The sequence below is a fragment of the Eptatretus burgeri genome, chromosome 15 (genome assembly GCF_056783735.1).
Source record: "Eptatretus burgeri isolate ZD-2024b chromosome 15, Ebu_testis_v1, whole genome shotgun sequence".
Taxonomy (NCBI): Eukaryota; Metazoa; Chordata; class Myxini; order Myxiniformes; family Myxinidae; genus Eptatretus; species Eptatretus burgeri.
Genome location: NC_140975.1, coordinates 39,055,282 through 39,077,247, shown reverse-complemented (window position 1 = coordinate 39,077,247; position 21,966 = coordinate 39,055,282). Strand labels below are relative to the sequence as shown.

At 43.8% G+C, this 21,966-nt stretch overlaps 1 protein-coding gene across 4 annotated transcripts in view; it reads left to right on the top strand.

The window, feature by feature from the left end:
• The first annotated feature begins 5,263 nt into the window (after positions 1-5,263).
• Positions 5,264-21,966, top strand: part of LOC147011970 (syntaxin-binding protein 6-like) — a 77,588-nt gene continuing 60,885 nt past the window's right edge. The window contains exons 1-2 of one of the 4 annotated variants that reach the window (XM_085857857.1): positions 5,275-5,538; positions 8,902-9,036. Coding sequence is in view for 1 of the 4 variants with exons in the window: in XM_085857855.1 (XP_085713981.1) it covers positions 5,772-5,785 (14 nt within the window). In the remaining 3 variants the exon portion in view is untranslated. Of the gene's footprint in view, positions 5,539-5,591; positions 5,786-5,846; positions 5,984-8,901; positions 9,037-21,966 lie in introns of those variants that run through there. The other 3 variants (XM_085857856.1, XM_085857855.1, XM_085857858.1) reach the window with 3 other exon arrangements.

The following is a 21,966-nucleotide window of genomic DNA, read 5'->3' as shown; positions in this document are numbered from 1 at the left end:
GTTACACCCGTTTCTTTAATAAATTTAAACAACGATTTGTAGAGTCGAGGGTGCTTTTGGCTCGATCGGCACAGAGAGCCGGTACACCTTGCAGAGCCGGTACACCTCGCAGAGCCGGTACACCTCGCAGAGCCGGTACACCTCACAGAGCCGGTACACCTCGCAGAGCCCCGTAGAGTGGTCCACCCGATCTCTATCATGCGTAAATAGGAGTCTGAGCCTGTATGGTGTGGAGGATTGCCTTGTCTCCTCAGGAGAGTCGGAGAAACGAGACGGAGGAGTCAACCAGAGGGTGCACCTGATAACACCATCTCCCCTTGGTGGAGGTGTCCCACTGAAATTGGCATTTGTTGTTCATACCATTCCAAATTAGATGAGAGAGTTCTGACGGGCCCAGAGGGATTGGGGTAACAAAGGCTGAGCTGAGTGCATTGTCGGCCGCCTGGTCACACTCACAGGCCTCATTTCCACAAATGCCCACGTGGGAAGGGATCCAACGCAGGTGGGCGACCATACCCCTCCAATCAGCCGTGTTCATGACGTGAAGAACTTCAAGAACCAGGTGGTCGGACCTCCATCCAGACTGTAGGGACTCCAAGGCTTTCATAGCAGAGAGCGACTCGGAAAATATTACTGCACCAAGGGGATCCCCTTGAGGGCCAACACGATGGCAGAGTTCAGCCAAGAATACCGAGAAGATCAGAAAGCCGAATGGACTTGATCACCTTGGCATCTGGAATGCAAGAAGAAGCCTCTGTTCTCGCTTCGTCAGGCCCGTCGCTAGTGGGTGGGGGGCATTTGGGTGCAATGCCCCCCCCATGGCGCATCTGGTGCCCCCCTACTTGTACGCCACCCATTTATGCCCTGTTGTACTCTGTGAACAACTTAGTGTTTAAGGACGAGCGCCCACTGTGAACTCCTTGCTGTTTAAGAGTTCACCTGTGTGAACTAAAACCCTTATTCCAGATGTTCAACGTGGTGAATAATGAGGCCTTCTTGGATAAACTGTTCTTTACTAATATCCTTCTTTGAATAACAGTCAAGAGATAAGTGTGCGCTTCCCAGCGCATCTCCAAAAGCAATTGGCAAGACAATACAGTCCAAGACCACAAGATAAAAGATAATAACGCAAGCACCAACACCAGCAGCCAAGACCTCGTGTCGAATGTCGATGTTGTGGGTGGTTTTTGTGGTATCGTGGATCATTTAGTTTTAAGGAATAGCCAATCAGCGTATTCGATATGGAGACCCTATTGAGCAGGTTACCTGATTGGTTGTAAGTTAGGTATAAATGTAATACAGTCATAATATGATAATATGATTAAGGAAAAGACATAAATTTACATTATTAATGATGAAGTGCACGTGCACCACGTGACCTTCACAACCCGTCAACCCTCCATCTTACAAAAGTAATTTTATAATAAAAATTAATAATATGTGTGTTTTTAATCGTGCTAACATTTGAAATTATGCAAATAAAACCTGTTTTTGATGGATGGATCATTTAATAAATAACACCGTCAACCGTCAAACCTCGCGAGACGCGAGTCGCGAGTCGCGAGATTAGTGACGCGAGTCGCGAGAGACGAATCACAGAGCACGAGCTTGCAGCAGGAGAAAAGGACGTGGATGATGGATAAACGAAAATGGCTCAGAAAAGGAAAAAATGCAAGCGACGAAAATGAAGAAGATGATGAAAGACATCTTGTGGGAGGGGGTTGGAGGAGGAGGAGGAAAAGACGATCATGTCGATGAAATACCGTCAGAAGCTGGCCAACCTGGCCAAGCCAGCAACGTCAGCCCTGCGGCTGTAGCCCCAGCACAGACAGCCGAGTTTCCACGCTCGGCGGCGGCCTCGGGGTCGGGTGTGACCGTCAAGCTGCTTCCCGATGATGTTGGAAGTGAGAGACCGAATCAAGTTGTTCTTCAGCAGTACCCTGGCCATCTGTCGCAGAACAAGAGTCGCTCGTTTGTGTCCTCGTGGTACCAGACTAATGAATGGCTGGAATACAGTGTGCAGACAGATGCAGCATTCCGCTATCCATGTAGGAAGTTTAACACCGCACGTGGCCCAGTGGACTCTACTTTCACAGTGCGAGGCTACCGGAATTGGAAACATGTCGTTGAGAAAGGCAGGGGGTTTCACAAACACGCAACTTCAAAAGAACATTTAACTTGTGTTTTGAGGTGGAAGGATAATGAGAGGCGCATCGATTGCGGTGAGGAGATTTCCACACTCCTCAATGCTGACCAGCTAAATAGAAACCGGTACTATGTGTCTGCTCTTATAGATGTGGGATTTCTCGCCGAAAATGAGATACTTTTTAGAGGGAGCCTTGATCATTTTGAGGATATGTCAGACGGCACAGTGGGCTCTTCCTCTCACTTTTAAACTACACACTCAAAAAAGACACCGAGCTCACCGACATAATAAAGCATATCCCACGAAACGCAAGCTATACTAGTCCGGAAATGCAGAATGAACTGATCTGCACATTGAGTAATGTTGTGACGGATGCCATCGTGGAAGAAGTAGGCACATCGTGGTTTACCATCAAGGTGGGTGGGACGAGGGACCCCACTGAATGTGAGAACATATCAATCATCTACTCACAATAGCTACAGCCGATGCTGGAGATGCAAAAGCATTGACAGACCTAATAATTGCTAGCTGACAAAAACAGGACTTGACACGTCAAAAATATTAAGTCAGGTGTACGACGGGGCTTCGGTAATGGCTGGGAAGCACGGTGGGGTGCAAAAGTTGTTGCAAGAGATATTTGGAAAGAGAAATCCCCTATGTGCACTGCTTAAATCACCAACTCCATCTGGTAGTTGTCCACGCACTGGCAGCAGAGAAAGCTGTCAGTGATTTCCTCGAGGTTTGTTGTTGCCTGCACAAATTCTTCAGAAAGCCCACTGTTGCTGCACAGTATAAAGGTGAGCGGTTAAAACGACTTCTTGATCAAAGGTGGACGGGACATTTAGCCACCATGTCTGTGATCATAGGATCTTTTAAGGATATCACATCCTTACTGTCGGAGATTGATGCAGAGCGCGCCTACGGTGCAGAGATGAGGATGGAGGCTATTGGGCTTTTGCGGGAAGTCTCTGGGCCTGCCTTCATGTTCATTGCTATCTTTGTACAAAAACTGCTGATGTTAGATGGCCCTAACAGACTCTTGCAGGTACAGGACATGGACTTGCTAACAGGGTTGGAACTGGTGGTGAGTGCGACAGAGTGCGTGAAGAAACTCCGCTCTGAGGATGAGTTCACTGATCTGTGGAACAAGGCCAACTATGCTCGCACTTCTACACCTGCACCACCAAAACGGAGACGCACAATGCATAAGAACTTGGAACAGTTTGTAGTTTTGGAGACTACAGGACAAAACAACGACAATGACAAGACGGAACTGCAGAGGGTTTTTTACAGCGCAATTGACACTGTGCTTGGCGAGATCGCTCAGCGCTTCAGTGAGCGCAACACACAACTCGCCCGTTCACTTGCTGCCTTGAATCCTGAAAATGGCACGTTTTTGGATCCCCACTTGCTCCAGCACATCATGACATTAACAAAGTCAACCATCAGTGAAACAGAGTGTGTGGTTGCAAAGCAGTTTATTCTCTCACAGACAGAAAAGCAGCCAAACGAGAGATGGACAACACAAAAACTCCTCTCAACATACCACAAAACACTGGAAGCCATGCCAAGTGTAGTGACTGCTATGAGACTTGGACTAACATTTGGTGCGTCCACTGCCATGTGTGAAAACTCATTCTCAACATTGAGGAATGTCTTCACTGACCATCGACGATCCATGCGCCATGCACGCAAGGCACAACTGGTACGGCTGGCCTTCGAGAGAGACCTCACACGTAAATGCCTGAATGAATGGAAGGAGAAGGTCCTCAGAAGATTCCACACCGAGACGCGTCGCCTGCAGCTCTTCTGACAGTGAGTGCAGCGGTATAAAAACTATACGAGGAGTTCAGATTGTGTGTGTGACTGCTGGTGATGCGTGTGTGGTTGTGGTTGCAGTGTGGTTGTGGTCAGCACCCGCCATGGTCGGCTGCTTTGTACTTCTGATGTTTCAGTTAAATGTTGTGTTTGGTGCTTTGCATATCCCATATCTAGTGCTTTGTGCAGAACCTTACCTCTGTGTAATTGACTGCGTTAAATGCGGACCTTGTGGTATCTTCAGGCCGGTCGTATTTGCTGTTGATAGTTTAATGTGATGATCGCAGGTCATAGCCGACTGTATCTTATTTCAAAGTGCACTGATTCTGGTGCCAACCTCCCCCGTTTAGTCATTGTATCTCTGGTATATTAATTTTCTAATGGCAATTCTTCACAACACCTTGTATCAGTGCACCTGAATTGGTGCCAATTCCCCAGAAATCATTGAAGATCTGCATTGTGAATGTGCCAGTTTGTTGCGGCTCTCCTGCATTCGAATAATTTTAGGCCAAAAACATCAGAACATATTAAATCGAGCTGAGATCAATTTGGTTAGTATGCGACGGCACCCTCAGTATAGATGTGTCAATGCTCCATGAATATAATAGTATACAGGGTTATCAAAAATATTAAATATAATAATTGTGCCCCCCCATCCAGTCCATATGCCCCCCTTAATACTGAGCCCTGGCTACGGGCCTGGTCACCTATTTCGGCGACCCAAAAACATAACCTCCCGTTCACCTTCGCTGGAGTCGGTAATAAAAAGAAAGAAAACGGAATTGCTGAAAAACGCCCTGTAACTGACCACCCTACACTCCTCACGTGGTGGCGTTGTATCCATGGTAACCGCGGGTGGCCTTTAAGGGGGTGAGGTCAACATCTCTGCGACGGATATTAATGGGCGGGGTTTAATGCTCTCCGACAGCTTTAAGGGGGCGGGGTTTACAGCTTTGATGGCCCTAAAGGGGCGGGGTTTGCAGCTCTTCAACAGCCATAAAGAGGTGGGGTTTGCAGCCCTAATGGGGTGGGGTTTGCAGCCCTAATGGGGTGGGGTTTGCAGCCCTAATGGGGCGGGGTTTGCAGCTCGCCAACAGTCCCAAAGGGGGGGGGGGTTGCCTCTCTTCAACAGCCCTAATGGGGTGGGGTTTGCAGCCCTAATGGGGCGGGGTTTGCAGCTCGCCAACAGCCCCAAGGGGGGGGGGTTGCAGCTCTTCAACAGCCCTAAAGGGGCGGGGTTTGCAGCCCTAATGGGGCGGGGTTTGCAGCTCTTCAACAGCCCTAAAGGGGCGGGGTTTGCAGCCCTAAAGGGGCGGGGTTTGCAGCTCGCCAACAAATTTTTAAGGGATGGGATTTCGTTCTCTCACCATCCGCATCACGGAGAAAACAAAAACTTCCAACCTTTACGGATTTGCCCAGCGCCGGTTCGCTCGCCCGCTCGCACCTGGTCCTGGGCCAGCACGTCCTCAAGAACTCCGTGCCCGGGGCCCCTGTCGTCGTGGAAACATCATCAGTTCCCCTCGGGGTTAACTGAACTTTTTGCGTGACCGGCTGCACTTTGCCAGCCGTTTCCGGTGAGTTGTGCCGGGCTTGTTCAGTTACTCGGTCCATTCAGTGGCCACGTGTTTAATCGCCCGCTGCGCATCGCTCGCTCGCTCGGGCCTGCGCTCCATGTTTACGCATTGCTAAGGAATCTCCAAGTTTTTGGAAACTTCACGGATTGATCTCTGCGGAAGGTTTTGGATGGGAACCGCATGTCCATGTTGAAAGGTTTCGCTCCGCGTGTTCATATTGACGGCGAAGCCCGATGCTCATGGAAAGGTCATTCGCTGTCGGGAAGGATTTCAGATTTTTATCGGTTCAAATATTCTGTGGTAAATTTGTTCCATCGTCGGTCGCAAAACGACTTGGTTCAACTAGTTTATCCACTTGGACAGTGCGACGCTCTCTGACTACATGTAACCTGGAGTCGTGGAGGGAAAACGTATCAATCGTCGACGGGTTATTACTTATTACAAGGCATGGAGGTTGTGTGTTTTCACGTCTGTCTGTCTGTCTGTCTGTCTGTCTGTCTGTCTGTCTGTCAACAGGATACAATCACGAAGTCGTGGACGGATTCGGACCAAACTTGGTGGATGGGTTGGGTGTGTTCTAAGGAATAATTGATGACATTTTGGTGAAGATCGGGATCCAGATACGAGGATTATTTAATTCAAGTTATTTTATTCTATTTATTCTTATGCAGCCTTTGGCTGCTGGTTGCATCATTTTTCTGGGAGTGCTGATGCAATGCCCTCTGTTACCAGCACGCCGGTGCTCATTTTGCCGACCTCGGTAAGATGACAGGCTGAGTCAACCCGCCTGGTGTTAATTCAACGAGTGAGATTACAGGCTGAGTCAACCCGCTTGGTGTTGATTCAACAGTAGATGACAGGCTGAGTGAACCCACCTGGTGTTAATTCAATGGTTGAGATGACAGGCTGTCAACCCACCTGGTGTTAATTCAACGGTTGAGATGACAGGCTGAGTCAACCCACCTGGTGTTAATTCAACGAATGAGATGACAGGCTGAGTCAACCCACCTGGTGCTAATTCAATGGTAATGAATTCAAGACCCTAAAATCTTAAACCAGCCACCCGAACCGTTAAACCAACAGCAGGCCTTTTAATTTAACTGATTCTTCAACATTGAGAGATGGGGCCAAAAACAGTATATAGCACAATATGTCAAAAAGTTTTGGGCGGATTCAGATGAAACTTGGTGGACACGTTTGGGTGTGTGACAAGGAAGAACTGATTCAATTCTGGTGATTATCTGGATCTCAAGACAGAAATGTTTTTATTTTTTTTTAAATAATTCTTCACAATTGAGAGATCGGGTCAAAAACAATATGTAGCATGATATTTTAATAACTTGGTGGATTAATTGGTTGGATGACAAGAACGAGCTGATTAGATTTTGGTTCAGATCTGGATTCTCGGTGGATACAAAAGGTAAACTGTTCAGCTTGGGATAGGTACTTGCTCTACCGAGTACCATTTTTGTTTTCTCTTCGTCCATGGAGATCCATCTACTCTGATTAGCCACCGTCGTGAATCCTTGATACTATAAATGATTGTTGATCATTTTTTTTGAGGCTGAACATCAGACGGATGATTCAGCCAGCTTAGAATGGAATGCTTTCTGTCATTGCTGTTCCAACTAGTACGTGCCCATAAAAAAGAAATAATAATAATAAAATATATATATATAAATAAACCACACAGGCTGGACTCTCTGTTCCCATCCATGCCATATGGAGGCCATCTTTGCCTTGTTATGCCTAATGGATGTGGAGATGGTCCTTTTAAACACGATTACGATCAATTTGCTCTTTCGGTTTCCTCGCTAATGTTGCTTCTCATAAACAAATGATTATATATTGTATCTGATTAAAAAAAAAACAAATGGAGTCAAAAACTTGTGATGCTACTGCAGTGGTCTAACCATCCTATCTGAAGTTGTACTCTGTGACCTTTGCATAACACTGTTTAACAACCGATTTGAAGGAGCCATCTACTTATTGTGTACACCAAATGTGGAACTCCCCCTTTACCCTCGATGTATTTCCTTCCTTCATTCTTATCATCTTCCAAACTCTTTTTTTTTTCTTTTTTCTTTTTTGACTCTATGCTCACTCTTCCTTTTCTCAAAGATCTTCTTTTTCTGTTTGCTCTCTCTACACACACTGCATACACCTGATTCTATATGTAGATTGCCCCCAATATGGAATTGGGTTTTTTTTTCTCTTTTTGTAGACAGAATTCCATACTCGTGTGATGAATAAAAATGGACTTTCTGATACAGCACAGCAGAGCTCACATCATCTTTTGTATGAGCACGTAAACCTGCCGTGGACCTCACTGTACCCTGCTGCGAACTCAGCATGCTCCATCTCCTCACCCCCCCACCCCTCCTCCAGTCTCATCCACCCCTCTCCTGAACTGTGCGGTCCACCAATATTAAAGGTCCATTTTCTAATAACACTGACACGTCCCATTGGGCTTGCTGAGAAAGTTCCCAACAGTGTTTGCCTAACAAACATTTCTCTCTGAGGATGTCTTCCATCTCCCCTTGGTCATTTTCTCTTCCGTTTTGATGAGCCCCACATCATATTCAGTGGTGGTGTTGCTGTCTGTCCAAACTCAATTCATGCCAACTCTGTGGGTGCTCAAGAACCCATGAAGAATAATACCCCTGGGCGCTCACCTGGTGGCGGCTGGATAAGATAACCAGGAAACCACTGGTTGGCATGGATGACCTACAAAATATATAACGGAGAAAAAAGTAAATACCTATGGATTTTATTTATTTATTTAATGATGTGAACAATCTTTGGTACATCATGGGTGATAAAGGTTGTGGCCAAGTTTCATCGAAGTTGTGTGTGGTTTTGGAGAAGAAAGCAAATGCATATTTTGGGGGGGGGGGGTAACCCCCCCCCCCCAACACCCTCTTAGACCCCACTTTTTTTTCTTTATTATTTCATGAACAAACTTTGGCACATCATGGGTGTTGAAGGTTGTAGTCAAGTTTCATTGGAATTGTGTGTCATTTCTGTGAAGAAAGCAAATACCTATTTTGGGGGACAAAACCCATTGACCCCTTAGGGCCCTTTTTTTTAACAAATTTATTTTTTTATTCCATGAACAAACTTTGGTACATGCATGGTGATTAATGTTTTGGTAAAGTTTCATGAAAATTTTATCTGTAGTTTCAGAGAAGTTGAGTATACTACATTCCAGGTGAGCTAAAATGAGTGGGTGTGCAACACCTACAAACCAAACTTTTGTTTTATCGGAATATTGATTTGTCCTGTTGAAAACGTTGCCCTGAAATCGATCATTTAAAATGGTACATTTACCAGAGCAGTTTATGATGTTTTGTGTGACTGCAGTGTTGAACCAGAAGGCAGAATTGGACTAGTACACTGAAGTTTGTGATGAAGTGATGTACAGTAATCAATGAAAGGAAGTTGATAAATTTAGAACCAACAATGCTGGAGCTGCGGGAATCAAAAGTGCTTTGAACAGTGAGTACTGTAGATTCTGCAACTATAAGTCACGAGCTCAAATCCTAACGAGAGCAGAAAAAGGAAACAAAATAAAAAATTAGGGAAAGGGGAATGATTCCCAGAAAGCTGGGTAATTATACAAACGTATTGATTATGATGTTTTTTTTTGTAATCTCTGTATGCTGCGAAGCTGCTGCTTCTGGTCATCTCCCATCTCCAGTTAAGGATGAGGAGTTGTTGGTGGGTTTTGACACCATTGAGCAAATGTCATTGACACCATGATGCTGTTGCTGTTCAGTGTATTTGTACGTGAGAAGGGAGATGTGTCTAGTCTTTGCTCAGCAAGCAAGGAACGTGCTATACAGCCATCAAGGATTTCATTACTGAAGATCAACTTCTTTGCAGTTTTTGATAGCACAGGGATTCTGCAGTAAATTGGGACTATTGCAGTCCCATGTTAAATGGCTACATTCGCTCAATTTGTTTCTTTATCTGGGCCCATCAACACCCACAGGAATGTTTTTCGAGGTCTGTATTCTTAGTGACGTGGTTCTCGGAGATGCTCGTATTACCTTCGTGATGTGCTTTTGTGTGCAGTATTTGTTGAGGGTTGGTTATTTTATTTTATTTTTTTCTCTCAATATTACTGTAGTTGCTTAAAATCTTGGCAGAGCCAGCTTTTGAGGTTTAGGTTCCTAATTTTTGTCTCCCTTCCTGTCCCAAGTCTGCCTCCATATAGTGTACTCCCTGGAGCAAGTGAGCATGTCACCTGCAAAGGTGGAGTAGTATCTGGATAACCTTAAATTTATCATGGTCTTGAGGACATCAGTGCACTGATGTAATCTCTTTGCTCCTGCCCTTGCCTTGGAGGTTGTTGTCCCTCATGGCAGACTTGTGACCTATCATGTTCCTGGTTTGTATTAAAGACCTCTTAGTGTCTTGAGGGAGAGCACTCCCTTGCCCCCCCCCCAAAAAAAAACCCCAAAAGAAAACACCCCTGTTATCTCTGCATCTGATGCAACTTTATTCTGGAAAATGTCTCTCACAAACAGGCAGACTGCAGCAGTGTCCTTGTCTGCAGATATCGAGAAAATTTGAAGAGATGGCATTAAATGCCTCCCAATTCTACACATTCACTCTGTCTATGTAAAGGCTGCATGGCTAGTCTCAAAAATTGCTTCTGCATTCCTTTGGCAGAGCTGTAGCTTTTGGAGCTTCTTGGACAATCTGCCATGATCCTTCCTGGGCTGATCATGTATTTTAACTCGGAATGCAGGATTAGGAGGAGTGTTGGAAATAATTTGGGGGCCAAGTCTTAGCTTGGCCACTCTTGGTTCCTAATAGTATACAAGGCTTTCATCTATAGGGCCATGGAGCATGGTTCTCCTTTGTTGATGAGAGCCACCAGATCTTATCTTATGCCACTGGAAATATTGCAATCCAGGCTCTGGTGATTAGAATGACTTTGGCAAGAAGCTGAGGTTCAGGGTCTGATCCTCTCCCACCACCGACAGACTTCTTGCCTAACATTTTTCTACTGCTTTATATCTGCTTTTGCCCCACCTTTCCCCTTACCCATTCAATCCATACATAACTAGAAGGGTACTCAGTAGAGCACATACCTCTGCCACGTAATGCCTGATCCATTAGAACATGTCGTGCCCAATAAATTAGAGATATCATGCTATATATCATTTTTGGCCTGATCTCTCAATTGTGAAGAATCGCTTTCGAAATGTAAAAAAAATTCTCGAATCCGGATCTGCACCAAAATCGAATCAATTTGTCCTTTTCACATGTGCCAACCAAGTTTCGTCCGAATCCATCCACAACTTTTTTGAGATATCGTGCTCCATATCGGTTTAGACCTATTTCTCAATGTTGAAGAATCACTTAAAAATGATCAGATCCGGTTTCGAATATTCAAAATTGAATTGATCCAACCTTATCACACACCCAGTGTGTCCAAGTTTCATCTGAATCTGTCCACAACTTTTTAAGATACCCTGCACACAAACACACTGGGGTGAAAACGTAACCTCCTTCCACTTTCGGTGGCGGAGTTAAACAGAACGGCACTCGGTAGAGCGCATACCTACGCCAAGCTGAATAGTTTGCTTTGTATCCCACTGATAGGCTTGATCTGCTGTCCTTAACCAACATCTAATTGGCTTGTTCTTGTCATCTAACCAATTCATCCACAACTTTTTGAAAAGCCATGCTGTATTATATCGTTTTTGACCCCAACTCTCAACGGTGAAGAATTACTTTGAAATAAAAAATTTCTCAGGTTCAGATCTTCACCAAAATTTAATCAGTTTCTCCTTGTCAAACACCCAACCTATCTACCAAATTTCACCACAACATTTTGAGATAAACAGACTGGTGAAAACAACCTCTGTTCACCATTGCTGGTTGATGTAATTACCCTCCTTGCATCCAGGCTAACTGCTTACCTGCACTGTTTTGTCCTTCTCTCTTCCCAACTGTGAAATTGCTTCAGATTATATCCAGTGGTGTTCTTCCCTCCACACATTTGAAATGATAAACTATTTCCGTCTCGTGACATTCCTGATCTCTTCTTTTTCTCACTGTCACCATCTAGCTCACCTGCACTTTCACCTCCAGGTCACAATTTTAAACTAATCTTCACGAAACTTCACCACCTGGTAGAGTTGTCATAAGAAAGAAGCTTATTGGTGATCAAACATAGGCCAAATTTCTAAAATCCTCAATTTGCATCCCATTTATTTGAAATTGAAGAGGATTTGCATATCAGGTCACTGAATTCAATGAACAAGTATTTTTGAGGTCAACACAGGCCAAAAAGTCTGCATTGGCCAAATTTCTAAAATTGTCAATTTTCATCTGATTGATTTGAAGAGGATTTGCATATTTGGACATTGAATTCAACTACCAATTCTTTTTAAGGTCAAATATTTGTTTTATGGATTACGCAAGTCTCGTGCTATGCATGACATCCTGTTTTATTAATTATTTTTTTATATTTTTTTCTTTCATCTGCTTATCCCCTTTTCGTTTGTCATCGGCATGTGTTATTACTTGTAATCTTTCCTCTTTGTCCCTTTTCTGCTGGTTCTCCACTGCTCCATTTTTGGTGTGTTGGCTTCTCACCCTTCTGCATAATCTGCTCCTCCATGTTTCAATCGCTTTAAAAATAAAGGCAACAAAACTTTGAAGTCATTAACAGATTATTTCGATGTAAAACATTATATTAAACACAATTTAGACTTCTGTAATTCTGTTTCTGATGCACAAATTGCAACAAGCTCCATCTCTGCCTCTGGTTAAATGTTTATGCATGTACATAGTTCTTTATAAGTCGGCTGTCTTATTGTTCTTTTGTAAACCTATTGACACAGGTACTGACCTTCAACATCCAAAAACCCTTGCTTGTTTGAATTGGACTCCTAAAAGGCATGTGCTTTGCCCATGAAGTTGTACATTGTCCTGTTAACAGGTTTGTTGAGGTTGCACTTTCCTACTTTAGTGACTTTTCTGTTTACGAGTCATTGATAAGTTTCATGTTCGCAAGAGGCCTTGGTAGGCCCGATTTCAAATTGGCACTGATTAGCATTCCACTTGATGTAAACCTGGGTAGCTTGTTGCAGGCATTATCCTTCCTTGCAGATATAAAATCTGTTGTATTTTTCTTGAATTGGTATATGCATACACTTGTACACCTTTTGTTTTCTCAGTATCCATAAGTTTCCCCTGCACTGTTACTCCCTTCGAGTTTGTTTTTAATAAATTCCACTCTTCGGTCAAATCCTGTCTGTTTGCGTGAAGTTTGCAGAGGGAGCAGCACCCTGGTTTTGGGAGTTTCAATTTGCACACTGATTATGTAGGAGGTACTGGAAGGATAGCTTGGAGGTATGCACACATTATGTAGGAGGTACCAGAAGGATAGCTTGGGGGTATGCACACTTGCCTTTGCACTGTCTTGCCTGCCATTTTCAACGTTTTGAATCTCAACCCAGCCTAAACTCTAACCCTCATGTTTAGCATGCTGGGCGATGCATCAATGTGTGCACAGTCCGCCAGAAGGACATGAACCTGTTTGTCAGCAATGGTCATTGGACATTTAAGATCGGTGTCTACCGTGAAGATGAGGCGAGTCCTCACCAGCAAGCACCCCGAACAAATTCCTGCCTCCTTGCAGTTGATTGTCAGGCTGAGCCAGCCTGTTAGTTGAATAATTGGGCCAAAAATTTCCCTCGCCAACCCCACAAGATGGGAATAATTATGGCTGCTAAAGACTTGATAGAAGTAGTGTTTTTTTTTTTAGAAAGTATGATGCAGCACCCCATGCTGGTCTGGACTGCTAAGGTACTTTTGGTCAAATTCTGGATTGGCCTATTTAGCTTTATTATCTGAACACTTTGCAGATGATGCAGGAATCGCAGGTTGAAATATCATACTGCTAGTCTATCCATTGTCTATGAATGTCCTTGTGATTGATGTAAAAATACGCTGACATCTATTTCCTATTGTTCTTGTCCTGCATATGATTTGTGTCCATGTTCCTTTGATCAATGTAAAAATAATATAAGGGTATAGCTGCACATGTTTAAATGTACAAACACCGATTTCTACCTACTGCACTGTTTTTGTTCATACAGTAGTTATTAGTCCCCTATCTGTTTGCTTTCTGTCTGTCAGTGCGTCCCACCTGTGGTTTCTCAGACTTTTTTTTCCCATACCCTTTAACGTGTTCAACTGAAACTTGGTACATGGCTTTATTATGATAAGTTGCAGAACAAGTTTGAGTTTCAGGGAATTTCGTCAATTTTTCAGTTATGCCCTTTTTGGACTTCGAAAATATCACATCGGTAGGGGACATGTATTGCAAAGCAATTCTCGTTGTTATTTTTTTAACATTATTATTATTATCATTATCATTATTATTATTATTTGCAGTAAATGTAATTCTAAGATGGCAATTTAGAGTGCTGTACTGTACCTTGTATGATGCTTCTCAGATTAGATGCAAAAGGAAGGTGTTTCAGCATAAACAGGTTTTGTGACAAGATTATTTGCAAGCCATCCTGCTTGAGCTGAACAAACCGGATATTTGAATCTAGGTCGAGTGAATATGCATGTATTTGACCTGGATTTGAGTAAAAAATGCAGTCAACTGGTAAGTTGTTGATCCAGTGTCCCCAAAGATTAGAACAAATATGGAGATACTAATTTCATTCCAAAACCAGTTATCGACATTGTTATCAGGCTCTGTGAATATTGGATTTCACACCCTTTAACAAAGCTACTTTTTCTGGCTGAAACGACATCTCATGTCTCATGTTTTGATGAAATGATTTGCTTCTTCATATGTACTGCTATTCAACACAGCTCAGCTTCTGGTCACTTCCAAAACGTGGAATTGGTGTTCACCAGGTTTAAAAAAAAGTTATTAATTTTTTTCTTTTCTTTTTCCAGTCAACCTCTACATGCATGTGTACATACTAAGGCATAGAAAGAAATGCTGAGTTTCTGGTAACCCAACCTACCCCAAAAAATCCTCCAACCACGCTTTAATGATGTATTTTATTTCAGTAGTTTCTGGAATCGGTAAATTTAAATGGAAAACTGAATCTGGCACTGAGATATAACGGAATGTAGTAAATTGGAGGGGGGGGGGAGAATGTCCAGATTAGGTCAAATTACAAATAAAACATCCATTAAACTCTCATTTTTGTGAGTGATTCTCCAACGGCTTAATTCCAACAACGTACTTACGAAAAGTACTTGGGAGGGGGGGGGGGTAGAACAAACCCACAATTTGATGCACAAGCAATACCGTTTATACCTACAGTGCAAGCGCAGTCAATACTCCACCCTCATCAGTCACAGCTGCTTCAGATGAGAATTGCTATGACTCTATCTCAATTGCTGGAACTAAATGCTGAATAAAATTCTATCTAACAACCTCTGGAGAGCCCGTTCAAGATGAATTTGGATTTGTGAGGAGTCCCGCTTTGTTGGCCGTTTGGTGAAAATATTCCCAAAAAGTACAATTACTGGTGAAAGCGATCTGGCTTAACATGTGCATGCGTGCTCATTTGCAGAAACTTTATTTATTTATTTGTTTTTATTGTTGAATTATTTTATGGTGAAAATTTCCAAACATAATTGTTCATGTACATGCTGCCATGTCTATGGACTTCCTTGTCGGTTAGCCGACATGGACATCGTAATAGTATCTAAAAAAAAAAAAAAAAAAATTTAAATTTTTTTGAATCTGTCTGTTGAGGTCATATTATGGACTCAAAAAAAAAAAATCCCCTCCTTTTCCCTGCTCCCACAACAAGGGTTGTTTGATGTGATTTTAACATGTGCACAGTCATTGCTGACTGACCCCTGCTGGAGGATGGTGGTCTTGCTAGCCGTGGACACACTTTTCCTCCTTCCCAACTCATTCATTCCCAGAGGGAGTGGGTGTTTCTTGTCGACATTAATTTCGTTTTAGGTGCCACATCCAATGGATATGGTTTCCTCATTTTTTCCACCTGCCATTTATAATTTGATATTTATTTTATTGTTTGGTTTGTGTTTGTGATGTCAAAATAAACCACCCCGTGTGCCTTGGAGGGTTTTCCGTGTGGTCTCAAATATAATATATATTTTTTAATACAGTGCACAAATTAATAAATTAAGGCTTCTTTTCCTCTTGATAAAATAAAACGGATTTTATTTTATTTTATGGAATTTCAGGGTTATTACCTCTGCTACTGAAGGTTTTCACGTCTGCCTGTCTGTTTGTTTGTTTGTTTGTTTATAACTTAACGAAATACTTGCGCCAAGTTATAAACAAAGTATGTTGGTCTGTAGTGTCTGTCATGATTTTTGTCCAGTTTTGAAGCAAGTGTGTGTGTGTGTGTGTGTGTGTGTGTGTGTGTGTGTGTGTGTGTGTGTGTGTGTGTGTGTGTGTGTGTGTGTGTGTGTGTGTGTGTGTGTGTGTGTGTGTGTGTGTGTGACTGGCTAAAGACAGCAACAGGCATTTTTGGTCAGGATCCAAATCGGAATCTGGATAATAGATTTTATTTATTTATTTTTTTAAAGTGATTCTTCACCATTGAGAGATAGGGCCATAAATGATATAGAGCATGGTATCTCAGCTATGGATGTATTCGGACAAAACTTGGTGGACAGGTTAGGTGTGCATCTCGCAAGAATTGATTCAGTTTTGGTGAAGATTCCGGATATGAGAATTTAAAAAATAAAAAAATAAAATTTTTCTTTATTTATTCTTCACCATCGAGAGATGGCGCTAAAACGATATTGAATGATTTATCAAGTTGCGGACGTAATTTGGTTGACAGTTTGGGTGTGTGACGAAGGAATGGTTCGATTTTGGTGAAGATTTGGATCCGAGAATTGAAAACAAAAAGATTTTTTGTGTGGATTTTTTTTTTTTTTAACTAAAAAAAAAAAGTTGTGGATGGATTATGACAAAACTTGGATTGGTTTGGTCGTCAATAAGAACAAGCTGTTCAGATTCTGGTTCAGATCTGCATAGTCCAGCAGCCATTTCTCATATGAGGCCAAATAAGGAAATTCGTTCAACACCCCCTTCAGAAAAGGTTTGACTTGACAGGGTGGTAGAATAGACCCTATAGAACACCTCCAGGTAGTATGTGGTTTCAAATTGTAGTATCATTAAAATTCTACAGGCCATTATGCATACTAAGGGTACTTACCAAGAGGGTCACTGTGGGCTAGCAAAATTTAGGGGGAGGGGGTAACGTAAACGTGAATATCTTTGTCTAGACTCAACACAATTTTCAATATTGAGGTATCATTGGCTTCCTATTATAATTCTCCATCAGAGTATGTACAGTTATTTGAAAATGGCCTTTGCCATGGCATCACCAAAGCTAAAATATCACACTAATTCAAACTTTCTGACATTTTAAATTGTGTTCTCATATGAAGGGGAACGGTGTTTCTCAATTACTACTGGTATGTATACATTTTGGAAATCAAACGCTTAAGAAAGTATTGTTCTGCAGAAATTCATATACATACAGAGGCACGCATAAAGAAAACTGCAACTGTTATTTTTAGCGTTCGTCTTTTACTAGTGTAGAGCAACACGGAAACACATACATCAGAGCCGAGCATAATAGTTGTCTTTGGCAACACGGAAGTACATTAGTGAAAGCCGAGTATAATAGTTGTCTCTGGCAGCACGGAAGTACATTAGTGAAAGCCGAGTATAATAGTTGTCTTTGGCAACACGGAAGTACATTAGTGAAAGCCGAGTATAATAGTTGTCTCTGGCAGCACGGAAGCTACTCATTCATCATAGTGGATGATAATAGTTATCATGGTCGACACTGGGAGCTGTGCATGACAACACAGAAGCACATTAGTGAGAGCGAATCATAATAGTTGTGCATGGTTGCACGGAAGCACATTCGTCAGAGCGGTTTGTAATATTTGTGTCTGGCAACAAGGAATCACATTCGCCATGGAAGCATGAAGATGTCATCTGTTGTAACTTTTAGTCAGCGTCTTCTTCACCACTGGATTCAAAGATTGTTCTTGGATTTTCACAAGTTTCTTCGGCCATACATGCACAATGCACATGCTTCTGTGCATGGCATGTGGTTGGTTCTGCATGTGCAGTCGGCTCGGCGACATAGAGACTTCTTGCAGTGACAGACAGTCAGCTCCGGAAGACCCTGTGGTGCTGGATCTTTGGTCATGAGCACAGGCTGCAGGGCCCCATCCTGAATTTTCCAGCCATGTCCAGCTGCTGGTGGAAGGCTCTGTGTAGGCTCCAATGCTCTCTTCCATACATAGGCCTGGTAATTTCCTCGCTTCATATGTTGCTGTAAGCTGTCGAATGTAGGGGGGAGATTTTCATTTCTTTGTCCCTTTTGACAGAACTGCCAGTATCTCACATTGTTAACTTTACTCCCAGCCCCCTTGGTTGTTGAGTACATTGCACATATGAAGGCTTCGCATGCTTCTGAAGTGCTGTTGCTGAGCTCGGGTTCTTCTCCAAGCTGTCCCAGACTGGTCTGATGCAATTTACTGTCAAGTAAGACATTGAAACCCTTTTTCTTACCGAGTCCCGAGAGTGCACTGTTTGAATAGCACCCAGTGAGTGCGTGGAAGCCGAGTAAAGCATTACACAGCTCAGGTCCTAGTTTGTGTGCCAAGCTGTGGATACGAATATACCTCGCTTTATCCTTGATTCCAGTCCAAAACCACAGCTCCCGACACTGGAGTTTTCTGTAGTGTGTGGTGCAGAGGACAGCCACATCTGTGTCAGGTGATTGAATCACAATCCTGGTGTGATAATGAGAGGCATGTTTTGAATGTAGCAATATTTGTGTGTCTGCCTCTTCATGATCTGACTTGAGGGGAACCAGTTCTTCGCAGTGCCCCCTGATGACTAGCACAGACTTCTGTGGGTTCTTGAAACCACCACCGATGACTAGGTGTTGACCATCAAGCAGAGTGTCTACCCCCATGTGGCACCATGTGTCTGCCAAGAAGACACACAAGTTGACTTTGTTTTCTACATTTCCAATGTATTTGATCCACTGCTTTGGAATAGGAGTGGCTGGCCCTTGGATTGTCACCTCTAAGGCTGCAGATGTTCCTCGTTTCTCTCGCTCCCCAGCTTTGATTGAGAGGCTGGAGTACCGGTCGAAGACAACATCAACCCGCTGACAACCATTCCGACGTAGAGAGGCAGTAACCAGGCTGTAATACTTGAATTCCATTTCACCGAAGTTTGCAGCACCAGCGGACTTTGTCATCTGTACCAGCGCCATTGCATCAACGATGTGGGCCGTAGACATCTGGCTGGTTGTGACTTGTGGCAGTTTTGGATGGACATCTACCTTCTTCTCTAACTCAGCAATGAGTACGCTCTTGTTGGTCTTCCTCAAGCTGCCATCGTAATGGGCCAGGGATAATGGCACTGTTGATAGCTCGTAGCTGAGGAGTTCTCTCAGATTGATGTCCCTTGACTTTCCTGTGATCAGAAGGCGGCCAAAGAGTTCACAGTCAGCACGAAGAGTGATAACTTTCTCATCAGTTAGCTTCACTGTTTTCTTCTTGCTGAGTGTGGCAAATGTTTTGATCTTCAGGTTTGGCAGGGAATCTCAAAATGTCACTTCATTGGTATTCAGTCTCTGTTCAACAAATGTTGTCATTTGAGCGGTGCCTATCTGGTAGGAGTTAACCATGCGTGTAGCAGCATCTGGGGGCATCCTGATACCTGTGGCAATGTTAATCAGTGACGAAATTCCATCATCAACGTTGTCTAGGGAGAAGGGTTCGGTCATAAGCTCTGACGAGATGATGGTCAGCAGCTTCTGAACATCACTTTCATCTCTCTCCACCCTCTTGTGGTTGTACAGTTGAATGAATATCGACATTTCTGTAATATTCTGAAAGAGAATTATAATAAGAAGCCAATGATACCTCAATATTGAAAATTGGTTGAGTCTCGGCAAAGATATTCACGTTTACATTACCCCTTGGTAAATACTCTTGGTAAGTACCCTTTGTTATGTATAATGGCCTGTAGCATTTTAATGATACCACAATTTGAAACCACATACCTCCTGGAGGTGTTCTATAGGGTCTATTCTACCACCCTGTCAAGTCAAACCTTTTCTGTAGGGGGTGTTGAACGATTTCATTTTTTTCAGGTCCTTGCTCCTGGACTAGTACAGGATATCTCAAAATGTTGTGGACAGGTTCGGTGTGTGACAGGGATAAACTGATTAGAATTTGGTGAAGATCTCGATCTGGATCCGACTACTAGAATTTTTTTTTGTGATTCTTCACCATTGAGAGATCGGGCCTAAAACGATGTATAGCATGATATTTCAAAAAGTTATGGACGGATTCGGACAAAACTTGGTGGACACGTTGCACGTTGGGTGTGTGAGACAAGGAAGAATCGATTCGATTTTGGTGAAGATACCAATCCAGATCTGGATACAAGAATTAAATTTTATGAAGTGATTTTCACCATTGAGAGATGGGGCCAAAAATGATATTGTTGCGGTTCTCGAAACCGCATGCATACAACAGATAGTTGTCCCGAGTCAGTTATGCCATTAATATACGTGCAGATAGACCCCTTCCTTTCGTGTAGTGGGAGGACAAGGGAGTGCGTTGCGATGGGCTATTAGTTATGATTATTAAATCATTTTTCCCTTTTATTTTATTCCCACCTTTTCTTTTCTGAGGTAAATCTGCCCCGCTTGCCCCTCGTCTCGCTTACCACCGCATGACAACCCACGGTACCCTCCCCAACGATCACTTCTGAGGCAAAATCCCAACGTGCACTATGGAGTAGACTGGCGCTTTGAGCTTCCACCGTCTACCCGAGGCCAGACATGTGCGGCATGTCACTTGCACTTTCGCACCCAGGTGGGTGGGCTATACCGGCATCTGGCCGAAGCCCGGCCCAGGATGGCGGACCATGTGAGGGGTCGGGGCCAGTCGGAACGCCAACTCAGGCGATGTAGGATTCGGCATGGCCCCTCCCCCGACCTCCAGGCTCTAGAAAACACGGAGAAATCCTCCGTGTAGTGGTTGTTGTGGGTGTCTTCACACGGAGTGTTCCTGCTACTTGACTCCGCCCACGTCTCATCTCGACGGCCCGCCTCCTGTTCCTCGTCTCCACCCACACGACCTCGCTTCCTGCTTCTCGACCAAGCCTCCTGCCTGGTCCCGCCTACTGCTCCACCCTCGCCCTCTCGACTCCTCCCTTCTCCACTCAAGCTCCTCCCTTCTCCACTCAAGCTCCTCCTGTTCGGAACACGATCTCCACAGGCGCGGCTGTGGCCAGAACAACGCGGCTATTGTCGGATGCCGCACCACGGAGCATCCCTCCCCCGAAACACCCAGGTACCAAAATCTATAACCTCAACCCCTCCCTCCCTGGCTGCAAAAGTCCTTTTTTTCATTGGGGTTTCTTCTTCTTTTTCTGTGTGTGTGTGTCTGAGTGTGCTGGCACCTGTCTGTTAAGTAAGCCTGTAGAAGATCGTTTATTGTTGTTACTGTGAATAATCTCGTGTCAAGTCTGCACTGTGTCTGCTTTAGTAAGTTGCTTGTGTAATTGTCACACCCCTCTCATCTTTCCCTGCGTTATATACCCAATACACCTTTGTTGTGCCACATGCTTTTCCTCGCTTGCTGTAAATAAATAATTGTTGTAGAAATGCTCCCAGCTCGCCTTTGGCTTTTCCCTCATTGGTCCAGCATGGTTCGAATCCAGATTTAGCTGGGTCTTTATTCCCAACGGTCCATTCCTTCTAGCTGGTACGTCCTTGGCAGTGTCGCTTGGCTGCATCCGATCCGGAAAGGTGATCCGATCCGGTCGAGTGATCCGGTTCGGACAAAGCGTACCGAGGGCTTGGTTCCCTGGTGGTTAAACTGCGTGGTTAATTCGGTAACCAAATTCCATAGGCGGGAGGACCCTAGGTCACGTGATTGAGTTATTGGCGTCCACGGTCGGTTAAGCGATCGCCGCGTCACGGAATTATCCGTGAGCGACGGCCTGCAATTCCCACTTAGTGGTCTTCTCACCTGACCCCGCCGGCCCGCAACAATATATAGCATGATATTTCAAAAATGTATTGGGTCCAATATGTTTTCGTGGATCAGGCATTGCATGCCAGAGGTATATGCTCTACCGAGTACCCTTCTAGGTTTGAAATGTTATCCCTCCTGTGTCGTGCAAGGTGTTCTTACCAGATAGTTTCACTTGGTACATCTCTTGTCTTTGACAACTACGACTGAGTCCTTTGGCTTTGATAAGTGAATCTGGTGTTGTATGATCTTTACTGGCAATTATCATGGCCATCTCTGTTTCAGATTTGGCTGCTTGACTGTAGCTTATTGTGACCAAACCTTATTCTGCATATTCACTTTCTTACTTCCGGTCAT